The 24,409-nt window shown below is 32.2% G+C and overlaps 3 protein-coding genes and 1 long non-coding RNA gene across 4 annotated transcripts; 2 read left to right on the plus strand and 2 right to left on the minus strand.

The window, feature by feature from the left end:
* Nucleotides 1-3,288: 3,288 nt before the first annotated feature.
* On the minus strand, nucleotides 3,289-5,503 carry LOC129312143 (uncharacterized). Its single transcript, XR_008593453.1, has 2 exons — nucleotides 5,391-5,503; nucleotides 3,289-3,777 (listed from the first exon to the last, which is right to left on the minus strand). It is a non-coding gene; the product is annotated as an uncharacterized LOC129312143 (long non-coding RNA).
* Nucleotides 5,504-6,498: 995 nt separating this feature from the next.
* LOC129310287 (LEAF RUST 10 DISEASE-RESISTANCE LOCUS RECEPTOR-LIKE PROTEIN KINASE-like 2.1) lies at nucleotides 6,499-9,044 on the plus strand. The gene is made up of 3 exons (XM_054952099.1): nucleotides 6,499-7,273; nucleotides 7,360-7,395; nucleotides 7,482-9,044. Exons 1-3 carry the CDS (start codon nucleotides 6,544-6,546, stop codon nucleotides 8,603-8,605), a joined length of 1,890 nt encoding a protein of 629 aa, XP_054808074.1. The 5' UTR covers nucleotides 6,499-6,543; the 3' UTR covers nucleotides 8,606-9,044.
* A 1,509-nt stretch (nucleotides 9,045-10,553) lies between these two features.
* On the plus strand, nucleotides 10,554-13,949 carry LOC129310816 (probable leucine-rich repeat receptor-like protein kinase At1g68400). Its single transcript, XM_054952730.1, has 3 exons — nucleotides 10,554-10,617; nucleotides 10,810-12,258; nucleotides 13,131-13,949. The coding sequence occupies exons 1-3, from the start codon at nucleotides 10,554-10,556 to the stop codon at nucleotides 13,799-13,801; spliced, it is 2,184 nt and encodes a 727-aa protein (XP_054808705.1). The 3' UTR covers nucleotides 13,802-13,949.
* A 2,626-nt stretch (nucleotides 13,950-16,575) lies between these two features.
* Nucleotides 16,576-19,257, minus strand: LOC129311944 (glycosyltransferase BC10-like). Its single transcript, XM_054954455.1, has 2 exons — nucleotides 18,327-19,257; nucleotides 16,576-17,363 (listed from the first exon to the last, which is right to left on the minus strand). Exons 1-2 carry the CDS (start codon nucleotides 18,870-18,872, stop codon nucleotides 16,725-16,727), a joined length of 1,185 nt encoding a protein of 394 aa, XP_054810430.1. The 5' UTR covers nucleotides 18,873-19,257; the 3' UTR covers nucleotides 16,576-16,724.
* Between the last annotated feature and the right edge of the window lie 5,152 nt (nucleotides 19,258-24,409).

The raw sequence follows: 24,409 nt of genomic DNA on the forward strand, positions 1-24,409 counted from the left end.
TTAAGAAGATCTTGACAATTTTAGGTATAAAAGTATATACTAGTCTACTCATGCTTAATTTAACAAGATCCACATATACTTCCTCTGAATTATGGGTTCGGTTTCGGTGCTAAGCGCTAAGATGAGCAGGAGGAGCTCATCTCCAAAACGTACCATTTTGACTAAAAACTTGATGGAGATTCAATTGTGCATTATTTCAAAACACATCGTCTACAAGGCTCCTTTAAAATAAATAATTTGTAACTAAAAAACTTGGCATGAAAGCTGAGTGATTGGCATTTTGAAAGGGTGAAAGGTGTTGACTTTCTATCAAGAAGGAGCTTGAAATTGATCTATCAAGAAGGAGCTTGAAATATGATCTTCGACATTAACTTTCAGTGCAAATGAAGGAGGACTAGTTGAAAAAGTCTAATACATCTCTTTTGTGAGCATTGGAGATTGAAAGGTGCAATCTTTTTTATTTTATTTTATTCAATTATATATCTATATATTTTGGCAAAAAAATTATATATCTATCTATATAAACTAAAATTTATATATGTTAATGGTGATGATGGATTCCAGTTTTTTTTCACATGCTTAAAAAATTATATTCAAATGCTTAGAAAAAGCTCAAAGAATTATATTTTTTTTATATTTAATGAACCTCTATTATGTGGCTTTAGCTTTATATTTCAATTCTCTCTTCGACAAACACACTATTTCAATTTTATATAAATTAATTTTTGCTGCTAACCCATTCACTTTGCATTGCAAAATGATTTAGAGTATTTTAACCTAATTTTTACACAAGTATTATATATTTAAGATTAATAGAAAAAAAAAAAGGAATTGTTGCTTTAGCTCGTATATATTATCATACTCTTTTACATTTATGTGATGATAATTTTTAAAAAGTACATTTTTTTTGTATATAGGAATCAGATAGTGGAAGAGGAATTGAAACTTGAAATAGGGAGGGAGTTTGAGAATTTGAATGAAGCATGGAATTTTTGGAATGAATATGGGAATAAAATTGGGTTTGGAGTTAGAAAGTACAATGGAACAAAGAGTAAAAAAGATGGTTCCCTTATCACATATAGATATGTATGTTGTAGGGAGGGTGTTCAAAAAAAAGATAAAAGAGAGACAACCTCTTCTAGATATCAACCGAAGACAAGAACCAAGTGCAAAGCAAGAATGATTGCATCTCATGTTGATCAAAAGTTCAAAATCACTAAGTTCAATGAAGAACATAATCACCCTCTTCTTACACCGGAAACAATGCATTTGTTACCGTCACGGAGAAATTTATCAAAAGCTCAAGTTCATGAAATGGATCTTGCAGAAGAATCTAGACTTGAACCTAAGGATGCTTTTGACTTAATGAGTACACATGTAAGTGGTCAAGTAAGTCTTAGTTATACTATGACAGATGCAAAAAACTACTTGATGTATAAGAGATGAAGACATATAAAGTTTGGAGAGGTGGGATATCTACTTGAATATTTTCATAAACAAGTTGGCCAGAAACCTGCATTTTATCACAATATCAATTGGACAATGAACAACAAATTACCAATGTGTTTTGGGCAGATTCTCGTATGGTAATAGACTATGCACATTTTGGTGAGGTTGTGTCACTAGACACTATATACACTACAAACAAGAATCATCAACCCCTTGCTCTTTTTTCTAGCTTTAATTATCATAGAAGTGTGGTCATTTTTAGAGCAGCATTATTATATGATAAGACCATTGAATCTTTCAAGTGGCTACTAGAAACCTTTTTAGATGCTCACACTTAAAACAAGCCTCAAACTGTGTTTACTGACCAAGATCAAGCTATGGTTGGAGCATTGAGTGAAGTGCTTCTTAATACAAGGCATTGTTTGTGCACTTGGAATTTATTGCAAAATGGCATTAAACACCTTGGGAATTTGATGAAAGATGGTTCACACTTTTTAACTGACTTCAAGAAGTGCATGTTTGATTATGTTAAAGTGGACAGGTTTGAAGAAGCGTGGAGCGAATTATTATCTGCTTATAATATCCATGAAAATGGGTGGTTGAAGCCTACTTATAATATTAAAGAGAAATGGGCTAGGTGTTATATGAAGGATGCTATCACATTAGGCATGAGAAGCACACAAATTAATGAAAGTGTGAACGTTGATGTAAAGAGGTGTACAAAGTCAAAATTAAACATTAATTGATTTTTCAAGAGGTTTGACAAAGTTGTAGCAAAGAAGTGATATAAGGGAGTACAACTTGAGTTTAAATCTCAACAAAAGATACCTAGAATGGTTAATCAAAGTACACTTATATTGCATCAACTTATGCAATCTTATAGTCCCATTGTCTTTGACATGTTTCAAGAACAATGGGACCTCTAATTTTTTGTGAAGTTAGTTGAACGTGATGAGAAAGAACCATTGTTTATGTACATGGCCCATATGATAGATGAAGAGGGGAAATGGAGAATTGAGTTTAGTCCTGACACATGTGAAATTTGTTGCATTTGTCGAAAGTTTGAGACCACAGGCATATTATGTTGTCATGCATTAAAAGTATATAAGTCCAAAGATGTGAGAATTATGCTTGAGCAATACATTCTCAAGAGGTAGACCAAAAAAGCAAGGAATGATGTTGTACATGGTGTTAGAGGAAATGAGAAACAAGTAAATCCTAGACCTGACATCACATAAAGGTATAGACAGCTAATGATTAAGATGGCAAGATTGGCAACAAAGACAGCTAAGACTCCGAAAGGATTTACTCATGTTCCGAGATGTATCATTGAGTTAAAAAATGAGATACCTGATGGCAATGAAAATGATATTTTTAAACCAGTTATAGAGTCACAAAATATGCCAAAGGGATTCAAAAAAAAAAGAGATGCAAAATGAAGAAAGAGATGTTGGAAAGGATGGGAAGAGAAGAATTTAAAAAGAGAAGAAGAGTTGTATTAAAGGTATTGAAATTTAATTAATATATAACACCAAAAGAAGTTATTATTTATTTTGTATTTATTTTTTATAGGATTCTCAACAGGCCTCATCATCAAAAAGAAGAAGAGAAGCTGATCAAATGAAAGGTACACAAATTCAAGTTTCAATACAACCTGCACAAACACAAGCATCAACCCAAGTTGCTCTAGCATAGCATATTTTTGTACCATCTACATCATAACCATTGTCATTTACAAGCTTGTTGATGGCACAAGGCAATGAAGTTCCTTCACTTGAAGCCATAGATTTTATGGCAAACTACTCACAAGGTAATGAATAAAAAAATAAATGCACACAATTTATATCAAAATAACATTTTATTCATTTCAATAATGTCATATACAATTTATAGCAATAGCCTGTTAGGCACATAATTTATAGCATTTACATACTCAAGATTGAACCATTTGGGTCAATCTAAGACAATTTAGGTATAAAATGACACTTTTACATCATTTAATACAATCTCTGCAACTATATTCTCTACTCTTTTCAGCATACTGTGTACATCAATTTAGACACAAACATATTCAGCATTCTGCGTACTGCATGTTGCACTTCAAGCATTGAGAACATCCTTTGTTCTGTAAACTGGACACTAATAAATTATATATTCTTTGTCCTTTTCAGCATATTGATTTTGCAAGCTGGACATCTTTTGGACCTTTTGTAAAGCAATTCTGGAACAACTATGGATATTTTCTGTGAACAATTCTGGAACATCTGGAACAATTCAGCATATTGATTTTGCAAGCTTGACATCTTTTGGACCTTTTGTAAAGCAATTCTGCCAAATATTGTCAACACAGAAGTAGTAGATTGAAACAGAATCAAAGCTTTCAGTCATCATATAAGAAATAAATTCTTTAATCTTCATTTTGGATTATGTGTTTCAACATATAATTTTTATATTAGAGAATAGTGACACGTGAAAGTCAAGTATGGCAATTGAAAATGAAACTGCAAGGCACATCCTTAAGTAATGTGGCTGAATTGCTGCATGCAATTTCCAAGTTATCAAACATTACATTAACATCACATCTTTAGCTCTCTAAAAGGGGGAACTGCCTATGTCATATATTAGGAAATGTGATGATAAAATCATAAAAATTGAATCAAAGTATTTTAAATTAAAAATCATTTCCAATTAGATGCTTAAGACATGTTCTTTACCTTGCCTATCTTGCATTGTACATATTTTGATAACTTGCCTATCCTGCCTCACCTAAATTATTAATTAATTCTTCAGCTAGTTAGATGTCAGAAGTGGATACCTTCAATAGAACTAACCAAGATACAAAAAAAGTTGAAACTAAATTGAAAGGTACGTGCTCTCTTGAGGAGCCTAGTCTCTCAAATCTCAACTATATTTTTCCATTTTATGAAAAGTAATACAAGTTTTGCAAGTTCCAAAAGACATATCCTGCATAGGACATGAACAAGGGCGAGCGTGGAGCATGTATAACCAAATGCAAAACAATCCCTCAAGTCACATAGTAAGGAAAAATAGGATACTCACTACATATGGAACAGGTGCATCCAAAAACTCCAACATATCATTAGGTAAAACTTGGCAGGTCAAGCATGTATCAAATGCCAAGAGATAGGTATCAAGAATAGTGCTATGAATAAATAACTATTTGCTTTGAGGATAGGAAGAGAAAGAAATCAAACTAGCATCAGTAGGCTTTGCCACTGGTAGGGGCGAATTGGAGAATAATTGATAAGTCTAAAACATATAAGATACCATGGTGATCATCAAAGAAAACTAAAAAGTTATAAACAAATAAATATATCTGTAGGGAGAGGCAATAACTTGAAAGTACCCAAGTAATTGGTGGCAAATGTCATCTTAATTTTCTCTTCAGGTACCTCCAAGTTTTGAGAGAATATTCCAGCATTGTTTTTGTTAAACATATTCTCTCTTTTAGAATGATTTCCTTTTCAAAAAAAAAATTCAGAGAAAAGGTGAGATTAATCAAATTATTTCATACCTATGTATCACAAATGTAATCACATGAGGATATTAAGTGGAAGATGTAGAGCCAAAAACTCAAAACAAAATCTCTATACAAAGCAAAAGACTTGAGATCAATTTCCAACACTGCAACCTTAGTGTTTGGACTTTCTTTCAAGATGTTTTGTCTCACTTCTCTCACCTTCTTCAACTCCCTTACACCAATCACTACTCTCACTCCTCTCACTTCTCTATATCCTTATGTCTATAAAAACTCAAATAGGAAATAGAAATCTAATTTTTCATATGCTGCAGTAGAAAAACACTAGCATCCAAATAGGAAATTAGAAAAATCATGTGATAGCTGTAGATCTAATGCTTTCATGCAACGTCCAAGCACAGCCACGCTGATGGGGGCTTAGATGTCTAACCAAATCTAATACCTTCAAGCGCCGGACCTGTTGAACCAAATCTGATGAGATAAGCCTCTTAGCCAATAAAGAAGAAAAAGAAATGAGCCATATATTGGGGAAATGATGAACACCGACTGAACAAGTTTTGGGAAGTGGAGAAGGGAACGCTAATATCATTGGGAGCCTTCAACTGATAAGGTGAAAATATAGTTAATAAATCAACGGTTAAGATTAAAATATAATAAATGGTCAAGATTGTTTGTTTCTTTATTTAAACAGTGCGTTAAAGATGAGCTCCATATACTCATCCCACTGCTTAGCACCGAAACTGATTCCCTGAATTATAATATAAAACATCTTCTAAACATCTTGCTTAACCCAAAATATAAGAAATTGTATAACTTTTATATTTATTTTTCAATTATACTTTTACTTTATTTATTACTCTTTTTGAAAAAGATATACATTAAAATTTTAATTACTATTATCAAGGCTCTTATATAAAGTATTTAATAAAAATACAAATGAAAAGATATGGACATTTTTAAGAATTTAATTTTTCAACTAACATTATTCATAAATCATAAATTAATTAATTATGACTTATATTATAATTTAGAAGGATTATTTGAAAAGTTATAAAATTATAATTTATAAAATTATTGATTTATGTTCATAATATGTTATTTTATTAATAATTAAACATATTATGAATTTATTTCTTTTTATATATATATATATATTATATATACATTAAATATTATTTTTATTTAATTATTACATTATTAGTTTCACCTACAGTCTAGGTTAGACAATAAATTTTTTTTTTTTGCTATATCAAAAAATAAAAATTGAGACTCACTAATCTTTCCGTTTAATATTAAAACATTGTGTATGACTTATGCAAACCATAAAAACTAAGTCAAAGTGCAATCATCTTTCCTTTGATAATTCGAATGACAAATTCCAGGTCAACAAATACTTTTCAACAAGTCAAAGAAAGTAATTTCCAACGCAAGAACAAGCTTGGAAGCTTCCCAGATTTCCAGGTTTTTTTTTAAAAAAAAATGGGTAAAAAAAATGGGTCGGCCTTACTCACCTATCTTCTCTTAGAAAAAAAGGACTGGAATCAATTTTCCCAGTGTTTTCAAGCTTCCTATAATACCGATCCTTCTTCCTGAATATGTTCATCAGAATGGTTTCAGTTAAAGTGTTTTGCTTTCTCTTACCTTCATTCATCTTGCAGCTCTTCTTGGTTGGAGCTGAAAAATGCCCACTTTCAGTTAACTGTGGAAATCTAGGAGAGGAAATTCATTTCCCTTTCACGAGCTCAGATCACCCAGATTGTGGCTTATTGATCATTCTTGGCTGTGGTGATAATGACCCAAATACCAAAAAAACCATCAAGTACAATGAAAAATGGTTTGATGTTGTCGAACTCAACCAGACTTCCTTTACCATCAGAGACGATGATCTCCACGACTTTTTACTGTCACATAGCTGTAATGTCTTCAACCATTCTCTCCCTTTTAGTTCAAATTCTAGTTTTGCTTCTTATTCTTTGAAATATAAAGTAAACTTGTTCAATTGCAAAAACAACACCGTCAATCTGGATCCCCCGGAATCATACTCTATGTTCAATTCCTGCTCTGAAGAAATTATCTTTTATAAAAATTCATCTTCTGATGATGATGAGGGCCGGAGCTTTTTCAAATCTTGTAAAACTCTTCAGCTTCCAATCTCAAACACCACTGCGATTGTGAAACCTGATTTCCAGGACAAGAGCCCTTTTGATTTCTTATCTGGTGAGATTACCATCGATATAGATTTATCCCCAGATTGTTCTAGTTGTTACTACATTGAAGGAGGACAATGTCGACAGGACCTCAAGGGAAGGTTTTATTGTGCCAAAGGTACTACACGTATTTTCTTCAAACAAGTTAAATTGTTGTGGCTATGTCTTCTTATGGTATTTTTCTTTTTGTTTCTGGTTTTGCAGAGAAAACCAGAAAGGACAGGCGTGTAGTTATAGCAGGTAATTAAGTAACCTTAATTTACTCTATAAAAAGCAAAGATACTCATATCAAAGCTACTGATATATTTTCTTTTTCTTACGATCAGTTTCAGTTTCTGGAGCACTAGGAATACTTTTGGTTTTGGGTTTCTTCTTGAGAAGACGCTTTTACAACAAACCAAACCCTACCCACTTATTGATTGAGAAGTTTCTTGAAGAACATGGACACCTTACAGCCAAAAGGTACAATTATATGGAGGTCAAGAAGGCCACAAACTCCTTCAGAAACAAGTTGGGTCAAGGAGGATTTGGCAGTGTCTACAAAGGGAAGCTAAGCGATGGAACTCTTGTGGCTGTGAAGGTATTAACTGAGCTAAACGGTGATGGCGAAGAATTCATCAATGAAGTTTCCAGCATAAGCGTGACTTCTCATGTCAACATCGTTAGCTTACTGGGCTTTTGTTTGGAGGGTTCTAAAAGAGCTCTGATATATGAGTACATGTCTAATGGATCTATTGACAAGTACATTCATGAACAGAAAGATCCATCAAAGCTCAATCTCCAGCTGACTTGCAAAGCTATGTACAATATTGCCGTTGGCGTTGCTCGTGGATTAGAGTATCTGCACAGAGGTTGCAACACTAGAATCTTGCATTTGGACATCAAGCCTCACAATATATTGCTTGATGACGATTTCTGTCCTAAGATATCAGACTTTGGACTCGCAAAAATCTGCCCGAAGAAAGACAGTATTGTATCGTTGTTAGGAGCAAGAGGAACGGCAGGATACATAGCGCCTGAAGTGTTTTCTAGAAACTTTGGGGGGGTGTCTCATAAATCCGATGTTTACAGCTATGGAATGATGATGTTAGAAATAGTGGGAGGAAGGAAGAATATGAACATGGAAGTTGAAGGTTCAAGTGAAATATTCATGCCCCACTGGATGCACCAGCGTCTGAAAGCAAACCAGGAGTTGAGATTGCAGTGCATCAAGAATGAGAAGGATAGAGAAGTGATGAAGAAGATAGTGATAGTGAGCTTATGGTGCATACAAATTGATCCTTTGAATCGGCCAGCGATGAACAAGGTGGTGGATATGATGGAAGGAGACTTGGAATCATTGGAATTACCACAGTTGCCTGTTCTTTCTTTGCCTCCAACAACTCTCTCAAGGAGTGTCGTAAATGATATTATCTCCAGCAGCTTCCATTCTATCTCACTTAGTTCTTAAGTTTTAACATAATGGAATTTGTGTGTAATAGTTTTTATTTTTTGGGACACAAGCTGAACGTTTGCGGGCAAGGATCAAACCTGCAAGTTGTATCACACGACAAGGCTTTGGATGCAATAATTGATGCAAATGTTGGAAACTCTACTTTTTGGGTCAATGCCAGGGTGCTGGACTACAAAATGACAGGCTTAAAGTTTTGGGCTTAGAAATCACAGAGTTCATAATTTTTCTGGACATGTTTAATGAACTGGGGGGTTAAGCTGAGATTGCAATGTCTTGTTTGGAAGCCCAATTTCACAAGTTCTAGAAAACAATCTCGGATTCTCTGTTCTTTTTTTCTTTTTTTTTTTGTCTTTTTTTCTTGGAGCAGTACTTTTTTACCCTTCTTTCTCTCTCTTTCCTTTAACCAGTGTCCAGAGGTGCAGCATTTTTGTCTAAAACCGAAAAGATAGCAGCATGTGCATCTGAGAGGTATAATAGTTAAATTTAGTGTGAGATATCGTGAAACTTAACTGAAGATGTTCCTCAGCTTTTTAATTATGTTGTGAGAACATGAAGCATATAAAAAATGATTTAGTTCTTTTATCTCTATTGTCTTACTAGAATTAAGGAAAGGTATTTAAATAACTAATTTTATCTAAAAATGTAATAAACTTTTAATCCTTCTAAAGTGCACTTTATAATAGAGATAGGAGGGAGTAATATCTAAGGATTTAAATTTGATAAATAACCTAAGTCTACTAACTCAATGAGTATTTCAATTATAATAATTAAATTTTTTTTCAAAAAATTAAAACAATTTTTTTAATTAGAACACTCCTCATTTATGTTATACCCTCTAAAAATTTAAAATTTAATATTTTTTGAGTATTATATAATAAAATTTCTTATAGCTATCAGACAATTATTATCATAATATGTGAAACACTAATTAAATGAAATTATACTTAGAAGAGTCTGTTTCAATTTGATTCAAATTAGTTTGCACTCCCATTAAGCTTCCTCACCCCAATGTGAGGCAAGTAAAGAAGGATGCTAATGAGGCGCACATGAAAGATTTTTTGGGCATGAAAAGTACATTTAAATAACATTACATAAGCTTCAATTAAGTTAATAATTATTGACAATTTTTTTCTTAGCTGTTAATATTCTATATAAATAAACCTAAAAAAATTAGTTATTGCTACTCCCTCAACTGATTAGAAAAATATTTAAATAATTCAAGTGTACCACGTTGTTTGTAATCTATTCAATAAAAACATAATATTTACAAGGTATTTAATATAAATTAATTCTAACAGTAATGATAATGGAGGGCTAAAAGGAAAAAATTAAATATGTATTCTGTTATAAAAATAAAATTAATTAAAAAATATCACACAATATTTTATTTAGATTACTTGAAATATTTTAACTGAATAAACCACAAATGATATAATGCACCCGATCTACAAATAAATTTTTAAATATTATGTTAAAAATATAAATCATTTTAGATTTTTTAAAAAATAATTAATAATTTTTTTAGGAAAAACACAACTTTGGATTTTTACACTTTGCTTGTGTTTTTTATAGGTCTCTATATATTTTTTTATATTTTAGGTCCCTACACTTTTATTTTTCAAGTTTCATGTCCCTAAATGAATAAGTATAGAGACCTTAGAGGGACTTAGAATATTAAAAAATAAAAATATAGGGATTTAAAATATTGAAAAAAAATATAAAAATCTATAACAAAATGCTTAAAAAGTGCAGGAACCCAAATTTATATTTTCTCAAATGTTTAATAATATTCTTAATTAGAAGTGTAATTAATAATATTTTTTTAATTTAAACCCCCAATAAATAAGGTAGATATGGAAAGACCAAGTTAATGTGTAATTTACTAATTTTAAAAATAATTAATTGATTTTAATTAAAAATTGGGTGTTTCCATCTTCCCTGCAAAATGCAAATACAAAACATTCCACCTTCTGTTCCTGTTCTCTGCAAATCTTTTTGGCAGAATTTCTGTGCCTCCCTTCCCCAGTTCCCTTCCCTCTCCTTCCCTCCCGCAGCTGCCAAGCTTTGATAATATTTAATTTAATGTAAAACACATTCTCCAAAGGAAAAAAAAAATTATTAGTAATTTAGTACTCATAACTTTGACTTATGTCGCCGTTTTAGACCCTTCATTCTCACATTAATTGCTCTTTGTTTTGCAGTTTCCAAAAAACAAGGCCTCGTCTCTCTCACTCCCTTGCTCCTCTCGCTCCTTCTTCCCCCTCCATTGTTCTGCTTCTGTAACTGCAGCAATGGCGGTATTCTCGCACCTCCTTCTACGTGTTTCCTTCTTCTTTTCTTCTTCTTTGCTTCTTATTCGCTTCTCCCTTCTGAAGCGTCCGTAAACCAAGATTTAGAAGCCCTCTTGGCGTTCAAAGCCGCTTCTGATACGCACAACAAGCTCACATCTTGGAACTCCACCACCCATCCCTGTACCTGGGCCTTTGTCTCGTGCCTTAAGAATCGAGTTTCGCGACTCGTTCTTGAAAACCTTGACCTCCATGGCTCCATCGAGCCGTTAACTTCTCTGACTCAGCTTCGAGTTCTGAGCCTGAAGCGAAACCGCTTATCCGGTCCCATTCCGAGTCTGTCTAATTTCACAGCCCTGAAGCTTTTGTTTCTTTCTCACAATGAGTTCTCCGGTGTGTTTCCGGTGACGGTTACTTCGCTTCTCCGCTTGTATCGCCTTGATCTGTCTCACAACAACTTGACCGGGAACATTCCGACGACGGTCAACAATCTGACTCACCTTCTCTCCCTCCGTCTCAATGACAACCAGTTCTCCGGTCACATTCCCACTCTGAACCTCTCCAATCTGCAGGACTTCAATGTCTCTGGTAACCGCTTCTCCGGCGAAATACCCAAACCAGTCTCGGGTTTCCCTGAATCATCGTTTGCTCAAAACCCATCCTTGTGCGGAGCTCCATTGGTCAAATGCAAGGACAGTTATGCCGTACCGATTAAACCCGGATCTGTGGGAGCCAACAATGCATCGCCATTAATGCCCCGAAGCAATCCCTCAACTTCAACGCCAGCGAACAATGCAGCCCCCGGAACATCACCCAACAACAGTCACCATCATAACGGAGCTTCGAAGATGAGTCCGATACTTCTAATTGCCATTATAGTCGGCGACATTTTGGTTCTGGCGGTGGTGTCCCTTCTTCTGTACTGCTGTTTCTGGCAAAACTATTCCACCAAATTGAAAGAGAAAAACATGTCGAAACTTCTAGAAAGCGAGAAGATCTTGTACTCATCAAGCCCATACCCATCATCCCAGCCCGGATTCGAAAGAGGTCAAATGGTGTTCTTCGAAGGGATGAAGAAGTTTGAACTTGAAGACTTGCTTCGAGCTTCAGCAGAAATGTTGGGGAAAGGTGGGTTTGGGACAGCCTATAAAGCTGTTCTCGATGACGGCAATGTCGTCGCCGTGAAGAGGCTCAAGGACGCTCAGATTAATGGGAAGAAAGAGTTCGAACAGCACATGGAAGTCCTGGGAAGGTTAAGACATCCAAATATTGTAAGCTTGAGAGCTTACTATTACGCTCGAGACGAGAGATTACTGGTCTATGATTACATGACCAATGGTAGCTTGTTTTGGCTCCTTCATGGTACGTTCTTTCATGAAATCTCCTATTCTATTTAGCTGATAAAGAAGTGGTTACTATAACATTACATTAATTTATAATTTACAATTCAAGAGTGCTTTACTGTGTGGGTCCTAATTACGCATAGAGGGTTACGATATCAGGACTGATGCAGATGGTTGTTCTTCTGCTTCCTTACAATTTCTGGGAATTTGCAGACAAAGGAACTGTTAGATTGTATATAACCATCTGGGAATTTTGATCGTTACACTATTACTTTACAGACTGTACACTGTGCTAGGTTGGACCATGTTGATAAAATACTACATTTCTGTAGAAAAAGTCAATCCGATAGTTTCTGATTTCTGTGGTTTTTCCAAGTAGCCAGCCAAACGGGAATTACCCAATGCCCAATGGTCCAATACCTTCATGGCTTCATGTAGTGTATCTGTGTCAAACTAGCTGGACGGGTGGGGCCCATCATGTGTTCATCATGGTCCATGGATGTATTCTTCTTTTTATAGTACAAATACAAATGCAAATTTCAGAATTCAGAAAATCAGGAGATTCTTCCTCTTTCATTTCTTTAACTTTATAATAGACTATAGAATTTCTAGATATTGCAAACAAATGAACTGTTACAATGTGCAGAAGATTGGGATCACTGTACCACTATATTTTTAAGCTTTTCACACAGCCGTTTTAAGGGGGGGAAAAAAAAAATACAAAGCAATTGTCTTTATCTTCCCACTTTGCCTTTTGTTTTTTTCCGTCAAGAAAGTGCTTAAGTGGGGCCCTTGAACTGATATTGGTACTGCGTGCTTTGATCCAAAATAGTGACAAATGCGTAATTCTAGACAAATTAATGGGTGACTTGGTTTGTATATATCCGACAGGAAACCGAGGACCCGGAAGAACCCCACTGGATTGGACTACGAGGCTCAAGATGGCTGCCGGAGTGGGTCGAGGCCTGGCGTTTATTCACGGCTCGTGCAAGGCCCTTAAGCTCACCCACGGTAACATCAAATCCACTAACATCCTCATTGACCAGGATGGGAACGCACGCGTGGCAGACTTCGGGCTCTCCGTATTCGCAACCCCTGCCACGTCAGCGTCAGCTGCAAAATCCAACGGCTATCGTGCTCCGGAAGCACTGGACGGTCGGAAAAACACGCAGAAGTCCGACGTGTACTCCTTCGGCGTTCTGCTGCTGGAGCTTCTCACAGGGAAGTGGCCCTCTGTTGGGGATGCGGGTGGGCCCGGAGGAGGTGGGGCCGTGGACCTGCCCAGGTGGGTCCAGTCAGTGGTGAGAGAAGAATGGACTGCTGAGGTGTTCGATATAGAGCTGATGAGGTACAAGGATATTGAGGAGGAGATGGTTGGCCTGCTTCAGATCGCAATGTCTTGCTGTGCAGCCGCACCGGATCAACGGCCCAGGATGAGCCACGTAGTGAGGATGATTGAGGACATCCGTGGGGTCGAGATGTCGCCGGGTCACCATGACGCGTCTGACTCAGTGTCCGAGTCACCATCCTTGTCGGAAGACGCCGGCGGAGCGAGTCAGTAACTGTGGCATGTAGAATAGAATATGTTTCGTTAATCTGGTGGTGGGGATTGAAATTTAATAGGAAAGGTATTTATTTCTAAAAGGTGTTGACTGGGTTGGATGATATATATATATATATATATTCATTGAATCATTAAATTTAGTTCAATCATGAATCAATTAGCATGTTGTAGATTGGTGTTCTTGAGCTTGACTTCTTTGAAATGCCGTTTTTGACCAGGAAAATGTGGGGTGGAGAGAGGGGGTGAGAGAGACACATTCAAATGCAACTTGTTAACTGGGAGAAAAATAATTAATTAATTAATAAAAAGAAATTTGAAATATCTCTTTTTGCTGGTCTAATTAGTAATTTGTGACACGGGGGCTGCCAGATGAAATCACTGACCAAATTCGTCTCTTCAATTTTTAGTGAGCTGCCTCTTGACATCGTATGATTGGATGTGTGCATGTTATGTCATGTGATTACATGAGGTTTGTCATTTGTGATTTACTACATATTTGGGTTTTCATGAATGTGAAGTAGTAAATATTCTCTCTTATCCCTTCTCAATCCATCAAGCTGTCTTTTTTTTTCTTTATTTTATTGTGGGCGCATCCAATTGGCCTGCTCCACGTCAAACTAAAAGGATTTAACAGGACCAAATTAATTTGAATCTAACATTGAGTGGCAAGCTTTACAATAGAATTTTAACACTAATACTTTTCTAGAGATTCAAATTGAGACTACTCGTTAAGCTAAAACAATCTTTGACCGCAATTGATCCAAGGGCCTGGTGGTCATCAAAACTGCCTTTATTTGTTTTTTTTTTTTGGGAATAAAAAGTTTGTTATTTTGTGATAGAGATTCCTCTTATTTATTTGGCTTTATAGAAAATTTATATAGATTTATTGTTATATAAATACATATGTGTGTGTGTATTATTTCTTGTATTTATTTCAAATATGATTTTTGGCTTTGCATCGCATCTTATGTATTACTATCGATTTGAAATCATTATATATATATATATATATATATTTAAGAAATATTTAATGATGATTTAGTTATAATTAAACCATTATGTAGTATTATTTTTTGCCAACGACCATTGTGTAGCATTGGAATTGTTTGTTTATTTTAATTGATTGATCTAATCTTTAAATATCAATTCTAGGCTCTCGCCTTTTTCTTTATAAAATAAAGAGAAAACATAATTTTAAATTTTTACACTTTGTTTATATTTTGTTATAAGTTTCTACACTTTTTTTTTTTATGTTTTAGGGCTTTATATTTTTGTTTTTAAGTGTTCTAGTCCCTCTATGAATAAAGTATAGAGATTTAAAATATCAAAAAATAAAAGTATAAAAATCTAAAACAGAAAAAAAAAGCGTAAAAACTTACAGCAAAATGCGAGCAAAGTATAGAAACATAAAGTTATGTTTTTCCTAAAAATAAACAAGTCATGTAATAAATTGTTGTTGTTGTCAGTTGTTACCACTTGGAAAATGAAAATAACAATTACATATACCCTCTATTTTTATATATATGAAAGAAACTATTATTACTTCCGTCCCAAATTATATGACACTTTTGAAGGAGTTTTTTTATCTCAAAATATAAGACACTTTGAGTATATTAAAATTTTAATAAATGCATCAATTCTAATATTATCTTTTCTCTTTCTATAATTAATTTTTATCTCTTTTTTTAATATGTTAAATGATGGATATTTTTAAAAGCTTATATTTTTATTTTAAAAAGATAAAGTTGTTAAGTATATTTAATGAGGTCTATTAATATATAAATTTTTTTAAAAATATTTTATAATTTAAAATAAAAGAAGTACTTGTTGCTTTTTTTCTTATGGCTTACCTTATGGGGCAGTTTTAATTACAAATGTTGGGCGAGGAAAATGTGGGCTCTTTGCATTGATGATACCTGCTCTCGTTGCCGGCGAGGACTGTAAGACATTATCTATGTCCATAGAGACTGAGACTGAGAGATCACTCGTCAACTGTGGAAAAACATTATTCAACTTAGATCTTACGGAGGCTTGGACTCGGTTTTATCTTGTGTATAAAAAGGTAAAAAAAAAGAAACTATTACTTATTATTATTTTTTTTGTATTTAACAAAATTTCATAATTCAATAAACATTTATTACAACTTTTAAAATTATTTTTCATAAATTTATAATTTTTATTTACAAAACATAATTAATACAATCTTATTTTAATTAAATATAAGAGTGTTTTTGTCTATTTTTTATTTTCAAATGTAATTATTATAGTTAATTGATGTTTTTAAAATGTGTAATACTTATATTTTCTTTTATACATGTCAACGGAGGAAGTACACACCCATAACACGACACACATCTCTGTACGCTTTGGCAACTATGGCAATGTATTTCATGTCTTTTAAAACGTAAAGAAGCTACTAAATGCTTATAAATACATCACTAATTACTAAATTGCCAAATACTAGATCGATTTTGGAAACCTTGAATCTGGGATATTTTCTTCAAATAGAGCTATTAACGACATATCAGTTACTATATATGGGTTCCAAACTTATGCAATATGTGAAAGAATAAAAGAAAGACATAATATTTGATCTTTATAATTTTATCAAATTTTGCTTTTAATTCCTATTATTTTTTTTAGTGTTTTCAGCCCTTGTGTAGAGATTAAAATTATCAAAAAAAAACTATAAAGATCTGAAAAATAAATGTCACTCAATTTTTTTAAAATTATAGAAATTAAGAATGTTAAAAAAAATTATAGAGACTAAAATTACAATTCGATGAAACTATAACGATAAAAGATTACGTTTTTTCAGGAATAAAAAATGAAACATTGGCCTTATACATAAGTTTGATATACAATTGCGAAGCTTCTTCTGTAAATAAATATAAAGTTAGCTGTAGTAACTCTAAACCTCATTAGAATTGCATAACCTTGGGACCAAATCTGAGAAGTCTAATTAACGTGCCAGGCAAGAACTTCCTCGCAAACAGGTAACACACATTACTATCCTCCACGCCATTATACTCGCACGTCGTGTTCCTCAGAGTCTTCAGCAATTCGATGGTGACATCGAGCCTCGTCAATCTCGCAGGATGGGGCCCACCCTTTGACCAGTCCACCCACGTCAACGACCGGTTCGAGTTCTTGTCCCCGTGTTCCATGCTCACGAACGTCGGCAGGTAGTGTTCGTCGGCGTAACACGACTGCTTACAGTATTCCTGGAACACCGGGAAGTAGGTCGTGTCGGAGACGACGCTGAGGGCGAGCTCACGGTCCATTTCGAACCACTGCGAGCCCTTCCGCCACTTGTCGACGGTGACTAGAGGGAGCATGCGGGGCCTGTAGCGGCCGCGGCCCACCGGGGAGGGGTCGTCGTAGGACATGACGTGGCTGAAGGAGGAGTTGAGGAGGTAGGAGTAGACGGTGGAGAAGTTGAAGAGTGGGATGCAGGATTCCGATAACAGAACGAAACGTTGGTTCCAGACGTCGAGCAGCGCGTTTGCTAGTAAACGACGCTCCGCTTCGATCATGTTCACGCTTCCCCATTCCACTTCCTGCGTTTTGGGCATCAAATAAATTATCAGAATCATTTTAAAAATATATATATAATTCAACCTTGTAAATATGAAAAATAAAATATTTTAATTGTGAATAATGACAAGCCTAAAACATATACTTTGATCAGGAATATCAATCTATAAAGTTAAACAATTTTAATAATAACTTATTTCCATGATTGTTTAATTATATTAAATTTTGATTCTAAAAAATAAAAATTTAATTTTTTTTAGTTTTATAAATTATAATCTCTAAGACCTGTTTGGATGGTGGAGAATGGAAGGGGAAGGGAGATTGTAGTAACTTCAATTTTTTAAAATTCAATGAGTAGGATTATAAAATTTAATAAAGAGAAAATGTTAATTAAAAGTTTAAAAAATTAATTAAGAACTTTTAACCTCATTTCTCTTTCAATTTTTTTTTTAATCTTTCCTTCCTTTCAACCAGGCACAGACATAAAATTTTTCCTCAAGTTATGTAATGTAATTTATTTCAAATTTCATGAAAAAAACTATATTAAAAGAAGGATTTCATATTTTGTTAAAAAAAAAAGGATTTCATATAAAATACAAGCCCATCATTTATTTTTTTTAAAAAATATAAATTAAAATGAAAAGGAAAGTCAAGAAAGGGGAGCAGAATGAATTTACACCCAACACTTGTTTACTGCTCCAAAATCAACTCAAAGGCTCTCCATATGAAACAATCATATGTCTCCCTCTCCTTCCATTTTGCTCTGTTTCATCTCTGCCTTCTCTGTTAATTAAGCAATGACCCTACTCTTCATCTAAATTACATTACTTAGATAATTATGATGCTGTAAAAAATATAAACCCCTTGATTTGTTCTAAAGAAGCAAAAGCTAATATTGATTCATCAATCCTATTCACAGTCCAGTCAGGTTAAGTAATTCTGAAATAAACGAACAGAGCAAGGAAGGAACAGAACAACAAACTAACCTTACTGGGAATTCTGCGACCATGGAACACTGGACTTTCAGGGTCTGATCCATTGTAAGAAGGATTCGAATGCACGTAAATTGTGTAATACTTCTCATGGCCTTTGAAAAACTCTTCCCAAAACGGAGCTAGAAACACAGGACCTCTCGTCAGGAACATGAACGCCACCTTAGGAGTTCGATTGAAAGGATACTCTTTGATCTTCGGCGCCATTGAAGCTCTCCATAGAAGCTCTTCATCATCCATGTCGTGCATCACAGGTGGTGGCTTTAAATAGCTCTTCAACCCCACGTGAGTGTCGCCAGAAATTTCAAGCCTTGGTGTTGGTGTAATCTTTTGTGGAGGTGATTGAATTTCAGAGACTGCGAGACGAGTGAGTTGCAGGCTGAAGTTACAACCTTTGATATAGAAACTTAGGACGATTCCCAGAGTTATTCCGCAGCCTAACAGGAGAAAGTAGGATAGAAAATGGAGGATTTGGAATTGCGGGTGGAAAAGTTTGGAAACAGAGCATGTCGAGTATTGCGAATTTGACGACGTCTTCATGCTTTTTCTGGGTATCTGAAAAGGAATGAAAATTCTTGAATTCTGTTATCAGAAAAGCAAGAATCTCAGAGACTTTAGAAGGAGGTTTTCTTGTTTATAATTATTGGACTGAGTCGGTTTGCGGCTGATGATGGATGATCTATCAATGGCTGTTTTATTTTCCCTTAGGGATGAGAAATCTTGAACGAGAAGATATGAAGAAAATCGTTTTGAGAAATAAATAGACTTTTCTTCTCGTAACGAAAATATCTATTGACAATTAAGAGAAGGGATCTAAAATGTGATGGGCACTGAAGAAAGCTTCAAGGAGATAGAAAGAAAGAAGAAGAAGAGGAGAGAGGTTTTAAAAGTACAGAGAAAGACAAATCCATGTGTTTGGTTTGGTGATGGCTTTGAAGGAAGAAAGGAGGAGGCTCCCTCCCTTTCTGACTGACTTTATGTCTATTTTTAAGTCCCATTTTTAATACTTTTAATATTTTGTTGATAATCTGAATATTTTTAATTTATAATTTCACGTGATTAAAAAATAAAATTAACAGCTTTGGAAATTAATTTCTTACAAGAGATGCTGATGGTCTTTGCTGGTTTTTGTAGAACCAATAGGGAACGGGATATGATCATAACGCGTCTCTGATAAAGGGCAGGGGACTGAAATAAAAAGCAATATTTAAAATATGAAATAATATTTTTATTTGTGTTTAATGATAATAATAATAATAAATTATATTTAGTTATATGGAATTAAGTTAATTTAATTAAGGAAGATTAAATTCTGTTTAAAAAAAATTAAGGAGGATTAATGTGGATTAAAGGAGGTGGGGGTTACATGTGGACTTTTCAGAGAGGTGATGTTTGTGTGTTACGACAGAGCATTTGGTTTTGTAGAACCAGCTAGTCGTATTCCTTCATTCACACGAGTATTCTTATGGACATTTTCTTTTTGGCATGATATGAAATTTAAAAAACAAGTTAATAATTTATAATTTAATAATTATATAATTTTCTATAAATTTTATAAATTATTAATTATTATTGAATAAATAAGCAAATTGACTCCTAAACTATAAACTAAAGAGTGTCTGAAATTTTAAACTCATCTTTTGTATGATATTTTTTTCCAACTTTTAAAAATGAATGTAATCTAACTCATGTCAATATCAAAAGTTAACTTTAATTTTAATTAATCAGAAAATGATAAAAAAAACCTAAATTTAAAAGAAAAAGACTCAAAAATTACAGGTAATGATTCAAAAAATTACAGAAAATGAGAAAAGAACAAAAAAAATATAAGATTTAACAAATTCATTTATAATAATTTTTTTCCAGTTTTTTAATAAAAAAATTACTTTAAAAGAAACATTTGTGAAATATATAATTATATTTGTTTAAATTTTCAAACCAATAAAATTAAAAATAAAGAAAACCATATTTTATAAAATATCTAAATAATAAATCACATTTTATAAAATCTGTAAACAAAGTAATGAGACATCTACAGGGACCTTTCCCTAGAGCGGAAATGTAATCGTGTGAGATTCAAACTTTTCATATTTTATTATGAAACCCATTCTCTCTCTCTCTCTCTCTCTCTCTAAACGTATTTTGTATCATAGAACATGGATATGGAACACGAATATCAATGTAGAACATCAATTTCTATGCATTATTTTATTAAAATGGAAAATTTAGATGTTGGCAATAAAAATAAAAATAAAAGAATATAGAACACCAAGTATGAATGTTGATGTGTGGCAAAATGTGTATCTTTCCCAGACAACTAAGGGCACATGCAAGCTAATTAAATGAAGACTTGTGTCTTCTCTAAGCTTTTTTCATTTTCTAACAATTAAACCCAAAGACTATGACTTGGAAAATGAGGCACCTCACGCCCATGGAAACACCCACGAATCACTTATTATTATTATTGAAAGCCAATTGATCCTGTTTAAGCTATTCAGGTTAGGCTTTACATGAAGTTTTTTTTTTTTTTGTAAAAATTAATTGTTTTTTTATTTTTCTTAATATTTATTATTATTATTATTATATTAATTTTTTAATTATGGATATACAAGTGAGTTGAGAAATACATGAGTTGAAAAATGCACCCGGTAATTTGAAATTGTATGGGGAAAAATTAAGAAGCTGAATTTATTGAAAATATTGAATAAAATAAATAGTTTAAATTAAACCCCACAACAAAATAATGATTTAATGTCAAATTTATGTTCATTTTTAAATAGTTCATTTAATTTTCACTGCTGGTAAAGGAATCAGATGGAAGTCATATGTGATAAAGAAAAAATGTGACTGTGCTGGTGAAGTATGATTAGGCTAAGTCCACTTGCACCATCAAGATAGACAGCGAAAATGGATAAGGTTAAAGGATGATTAATTAAAGAATAAAAAATATCTTTCACAAAAAAAAAATCCCGAGAGGTACTTGATTTAAAGGATTGATAAGGTTGAATTAGTTTATCATGCAATCTTAAATTCAAATCGTAAGATATGCAGTTATTAAAACAAAAATATCAAAAGTATTCATGAAATATTCATAAAATTACCATTGATAATAATGATTTTACACAATAAGATTTAAATATTTAAATATTAGATAAATTTTAGTCATATGTATTGCATTAATCTAATATAAAAAATAAATAAAAATTTATCTTTTAAAATAATAAAATCATGCACCATTAATAATAAAAAACATGAATAAAATTAATATAAACATAAATATTTAAAATTTTTATGCAATAATAATAATATTTTTTTTGTCATCAATGCCTCAATTATCTAAAAAAATATAAAAAAATTATTATAAATAGTTATACAATATAATATTTTTATTTAATAATATTTTTTAGTTGAATAACATTTTAATCCTCATAAAAAATAACATAATTAATAATAGAGAGTTTTAAAAAATAAAATTAAAAATGAGGAGGGATAATTTTAAATTTTTAGATGTGAGTATGATTATATATAACTGTTTCAAAATTTAAAAATTTGTTATACATTTTAACCTTAATTATTTATACGAGTGTTTTGGGACACGTTTGTTTTTCCTGTTGATTTTCTTTTTAATATGTCAGTATCACATTTCTGTTATTTGCCAGCTAGTTTAGGCATGTCACACTTTGTTTGTATAAGGGGATGGCCTTTGTGGTAAATCGTTCCCAGGCAGTGAAAATTGAACTGATTATTAAACAAATTAAAATATTAATTTAAGAGTTAGTCATTCAATAAAAATTAAATTAGAGACAAATTAATCATAAATAAATGATATATCTACTTAAAATATATTTTTTAAATATCATATATAAATTATAATTAATTATTTATAATTTATAAATAATATTAATTGAAATTTAATTCTTAAAAATTCATGTCTTTTTTTTATATTTTTATAAATATTTTATATAAAAATTTTGATATAATAATTAAAATTTTAATGTATGATTTTTAAAAATAATAATAAATAAAATAATATTAATTACAAATGAATTTAAATTTTAAAAATTATTTAATATTTATATTTTTAATCGAATAAAATTTTTTAAAAAATTATTATATATTGATTGGTTGGGAATATATATATAAAAAGTACATATTTAAAGATCATAATATGTGCAATAAATAATATATAAATATAATATTTTTTTAATCAAATCTCTGGCCTAGACCTCTAACAATTGGCTTTCGTGCAGCAGCCTTTCAGACTTTGCGTGGGGAAGTAGCAAAAACTGATGTGCAGGAAATGGAAAAGAGAACTAAAACCCATTACAAGTAACCAAAACAAAATAAAATAAAATGTTAGATTTTGTTAAATCCAAGGCCCACCTTTTCACTTCGAAAACGTGTCCTTTGATCTTTGAACATCAAACGTGCTGCAGCATGTGAAGATATCTGATCATAAGAGATGATTAAAAAAATTTATCTCAAATATTAATCAAGTACAAAATTTATAAAAAATTTTGATGAACTAAGTCTTTACTGAAATATAAAATAATTAAAAGTTAATATTTATTTTAATTTGATGAAGGCATTATCACTTATTAATCACACTTACTTTGAAAGTTATTTTTATCCTAATACTATTAAAAAAATCAAAAATTTTGTTATAAGAGATTAAATGATTATTTTTGACCACGTTCATAAATAAGTAAATAGGTGTGCTGATTTTTTAACTTATTGACTTTTGTAGAATATCTTTAATATTATAATTTTTAATATATCATCGTACAATTGTAAAAACTTCATAATTTTATAGATAAGACTAAATTTTAGTCTCTACGATTTTACCTTGGCCTTGTAAATAATTAAAAAAAAAAACGTGTCCTTTTTTCATCCCGTGACTCTTCTGGCCTAAAAATTCAGAAGCCATGGAGTCTTGTGAGTCTCCCTCCACCGTTTCAGATTGAAGGCGAAGCAGTAAGATGATGAAAACAAACTTGGAAGACGAAGTGCAGACAGCGAGAAGCAGCAAGCCAACGGAAACAACCTTGCAGACTCGACGACGACGTGGAGTTTAAGCTTCAATCAAGCCGGACGGCGACACTCGAAGTTGACGACGAAGAGCAAAGGTTTTATTAGAGACAGCGTCATAGAGAGATAAGCGTCGAGCATTAACGGCAAGGACCAAAGCGTTTCACAGTGACTCGTCGTTGACGTAAAGGTAGTGAGGTTTTTTCAGACATTTTTATTTTATTTTTATAAAAATTAATCCCTTAATCCTTCAATTATTAATGATTTATAACTCAATTTTTAAGAGTTACTGCAATTCATTCTTTTAAATTTTAATTCATTAATAATTTAGTCTCTTAATTTTTTACTCAGTTTATGATTCAATTTTTTAATTTTTATTAATTTTTTTTTATGTTAGTTTAAATCTTCAAAGAATAAGAAGATATTTTAAAACAAAATATAAACATTAAATATATTTTTCTTATTTAATAAGGATAATTTTTTAAAAAAATAAAAAATGAGGACTGAATTATAAATAAATTAAAAATTGAGGGATTAAGTTGTTGTAAATCGTAATTGAAGGATCAAGGGAGTTATATTTGAGAGATTGAATTGTAAGTGATTTAAAAATTAAAAAATTAATTTTTTTAAGTCCAAAACAACATTATTTTGAGGTTATGTCAATCAAAAATTATAACTCGACCAGTCGAGTAGGGGCAGAGTAGGATTTTTAAGTAAGGAGATCAATATCCCAAAGCATATATTATAATTGAAGAAAAATAAAATCTAACATAACATAAATATTTTAACATCAAGCTAGCTATGTTCATATTTATTAATTTTAAATAATAAAAGTGTCAATGTTAACTTCTTGTTCAATCTACATAGATGTGGAAGGAGGTGGTTGGATATATTGTTCTATAGTTGACGTTGTAGGTTATTTAATAACATTTTTAACACTAAAAATAAATGGTGTTCTTTTATCATTTATCTCTTTTCACTTGAAAAATAAGTTAATAGATTTTTTTTTAGACATCTTTCAATCTTAAGAAAATATAAATTATAAATTA

Source organism: Prosopis cineraria, unplaced genomic scaffold (assembly GCF_029017545.1).
Source record: "Prosopis cineraria cultivar Desert tree isolate PC_DT_omini unplaced genomic scaffold, ASM2901754v1 PC5, whole genome shotgun sequence".
Lineage (NCBI taxonomy): Eukaryota > Viridiplantae > Streptophyta > Magnoliopsida > Fabales > Fabaceae > Prosopis > Prosopis cineraria.

Bases quoted from the DNA above. Each gene is read 5' to 3' on its own strand.
- LOC129311944 (XM_054954455.1), bottom strand. From the start codon at position 18,872: ATGAAGACGTCGTCAAATTCGCAATACTCGACATGCTCTGTTTCCAAA. The intron at 17,364-18,326 runs GTTAGTTTGTTG...CCCAAAACGCAG, and splicing joins GTCGCAGAATTCCCAGTAAG to GAAGTGGAATGGGGAAGCGT.
- LOC129310816 (XM_054952730.1), top strand. From the start codon at position 10,554: ATGCAAATACAAAACATTCCACCTTCTGTTCCTGTTCTCTGCAAATCT. The intron at 10,618-10,809 runs GTGCCTCCCTTC...TTTGTTTTGCAG, and splicing joins ATCTTTTTGGCAGAATTTCT to TTTCCAAAAAACAAGGCCTC. The intron at 12,259-13,130 runs GTACGTTCTTTC...TATATCCGACAG, and splicing joins CTTGTTTTGGCTCCTTCATG to GAAACCGAGGACCCGGAAGA.
- LOC129310287 (XM_054952099.1), top strand. From the start codon at position 6,544: ATGTTCATCAGAATGGTTTCAGTTAAAGTGTTTTGCTTTCTCTTACCT. The intron at 7,274-7,359 runs GTACTACACGTA...CTGGTTTTGCAG, and splicing joins AAGGTTTTATTGTGCCAAAG to AGAAAACCAGAAAGGACAGG. The intron at 7,396-7,481 runs GTAATTAAGTAA...TCTTACGATCAG, and splicing joins CAGGCGTGTAGTTATAGCAG to TTTCAGTTTCTGGAGCACTA.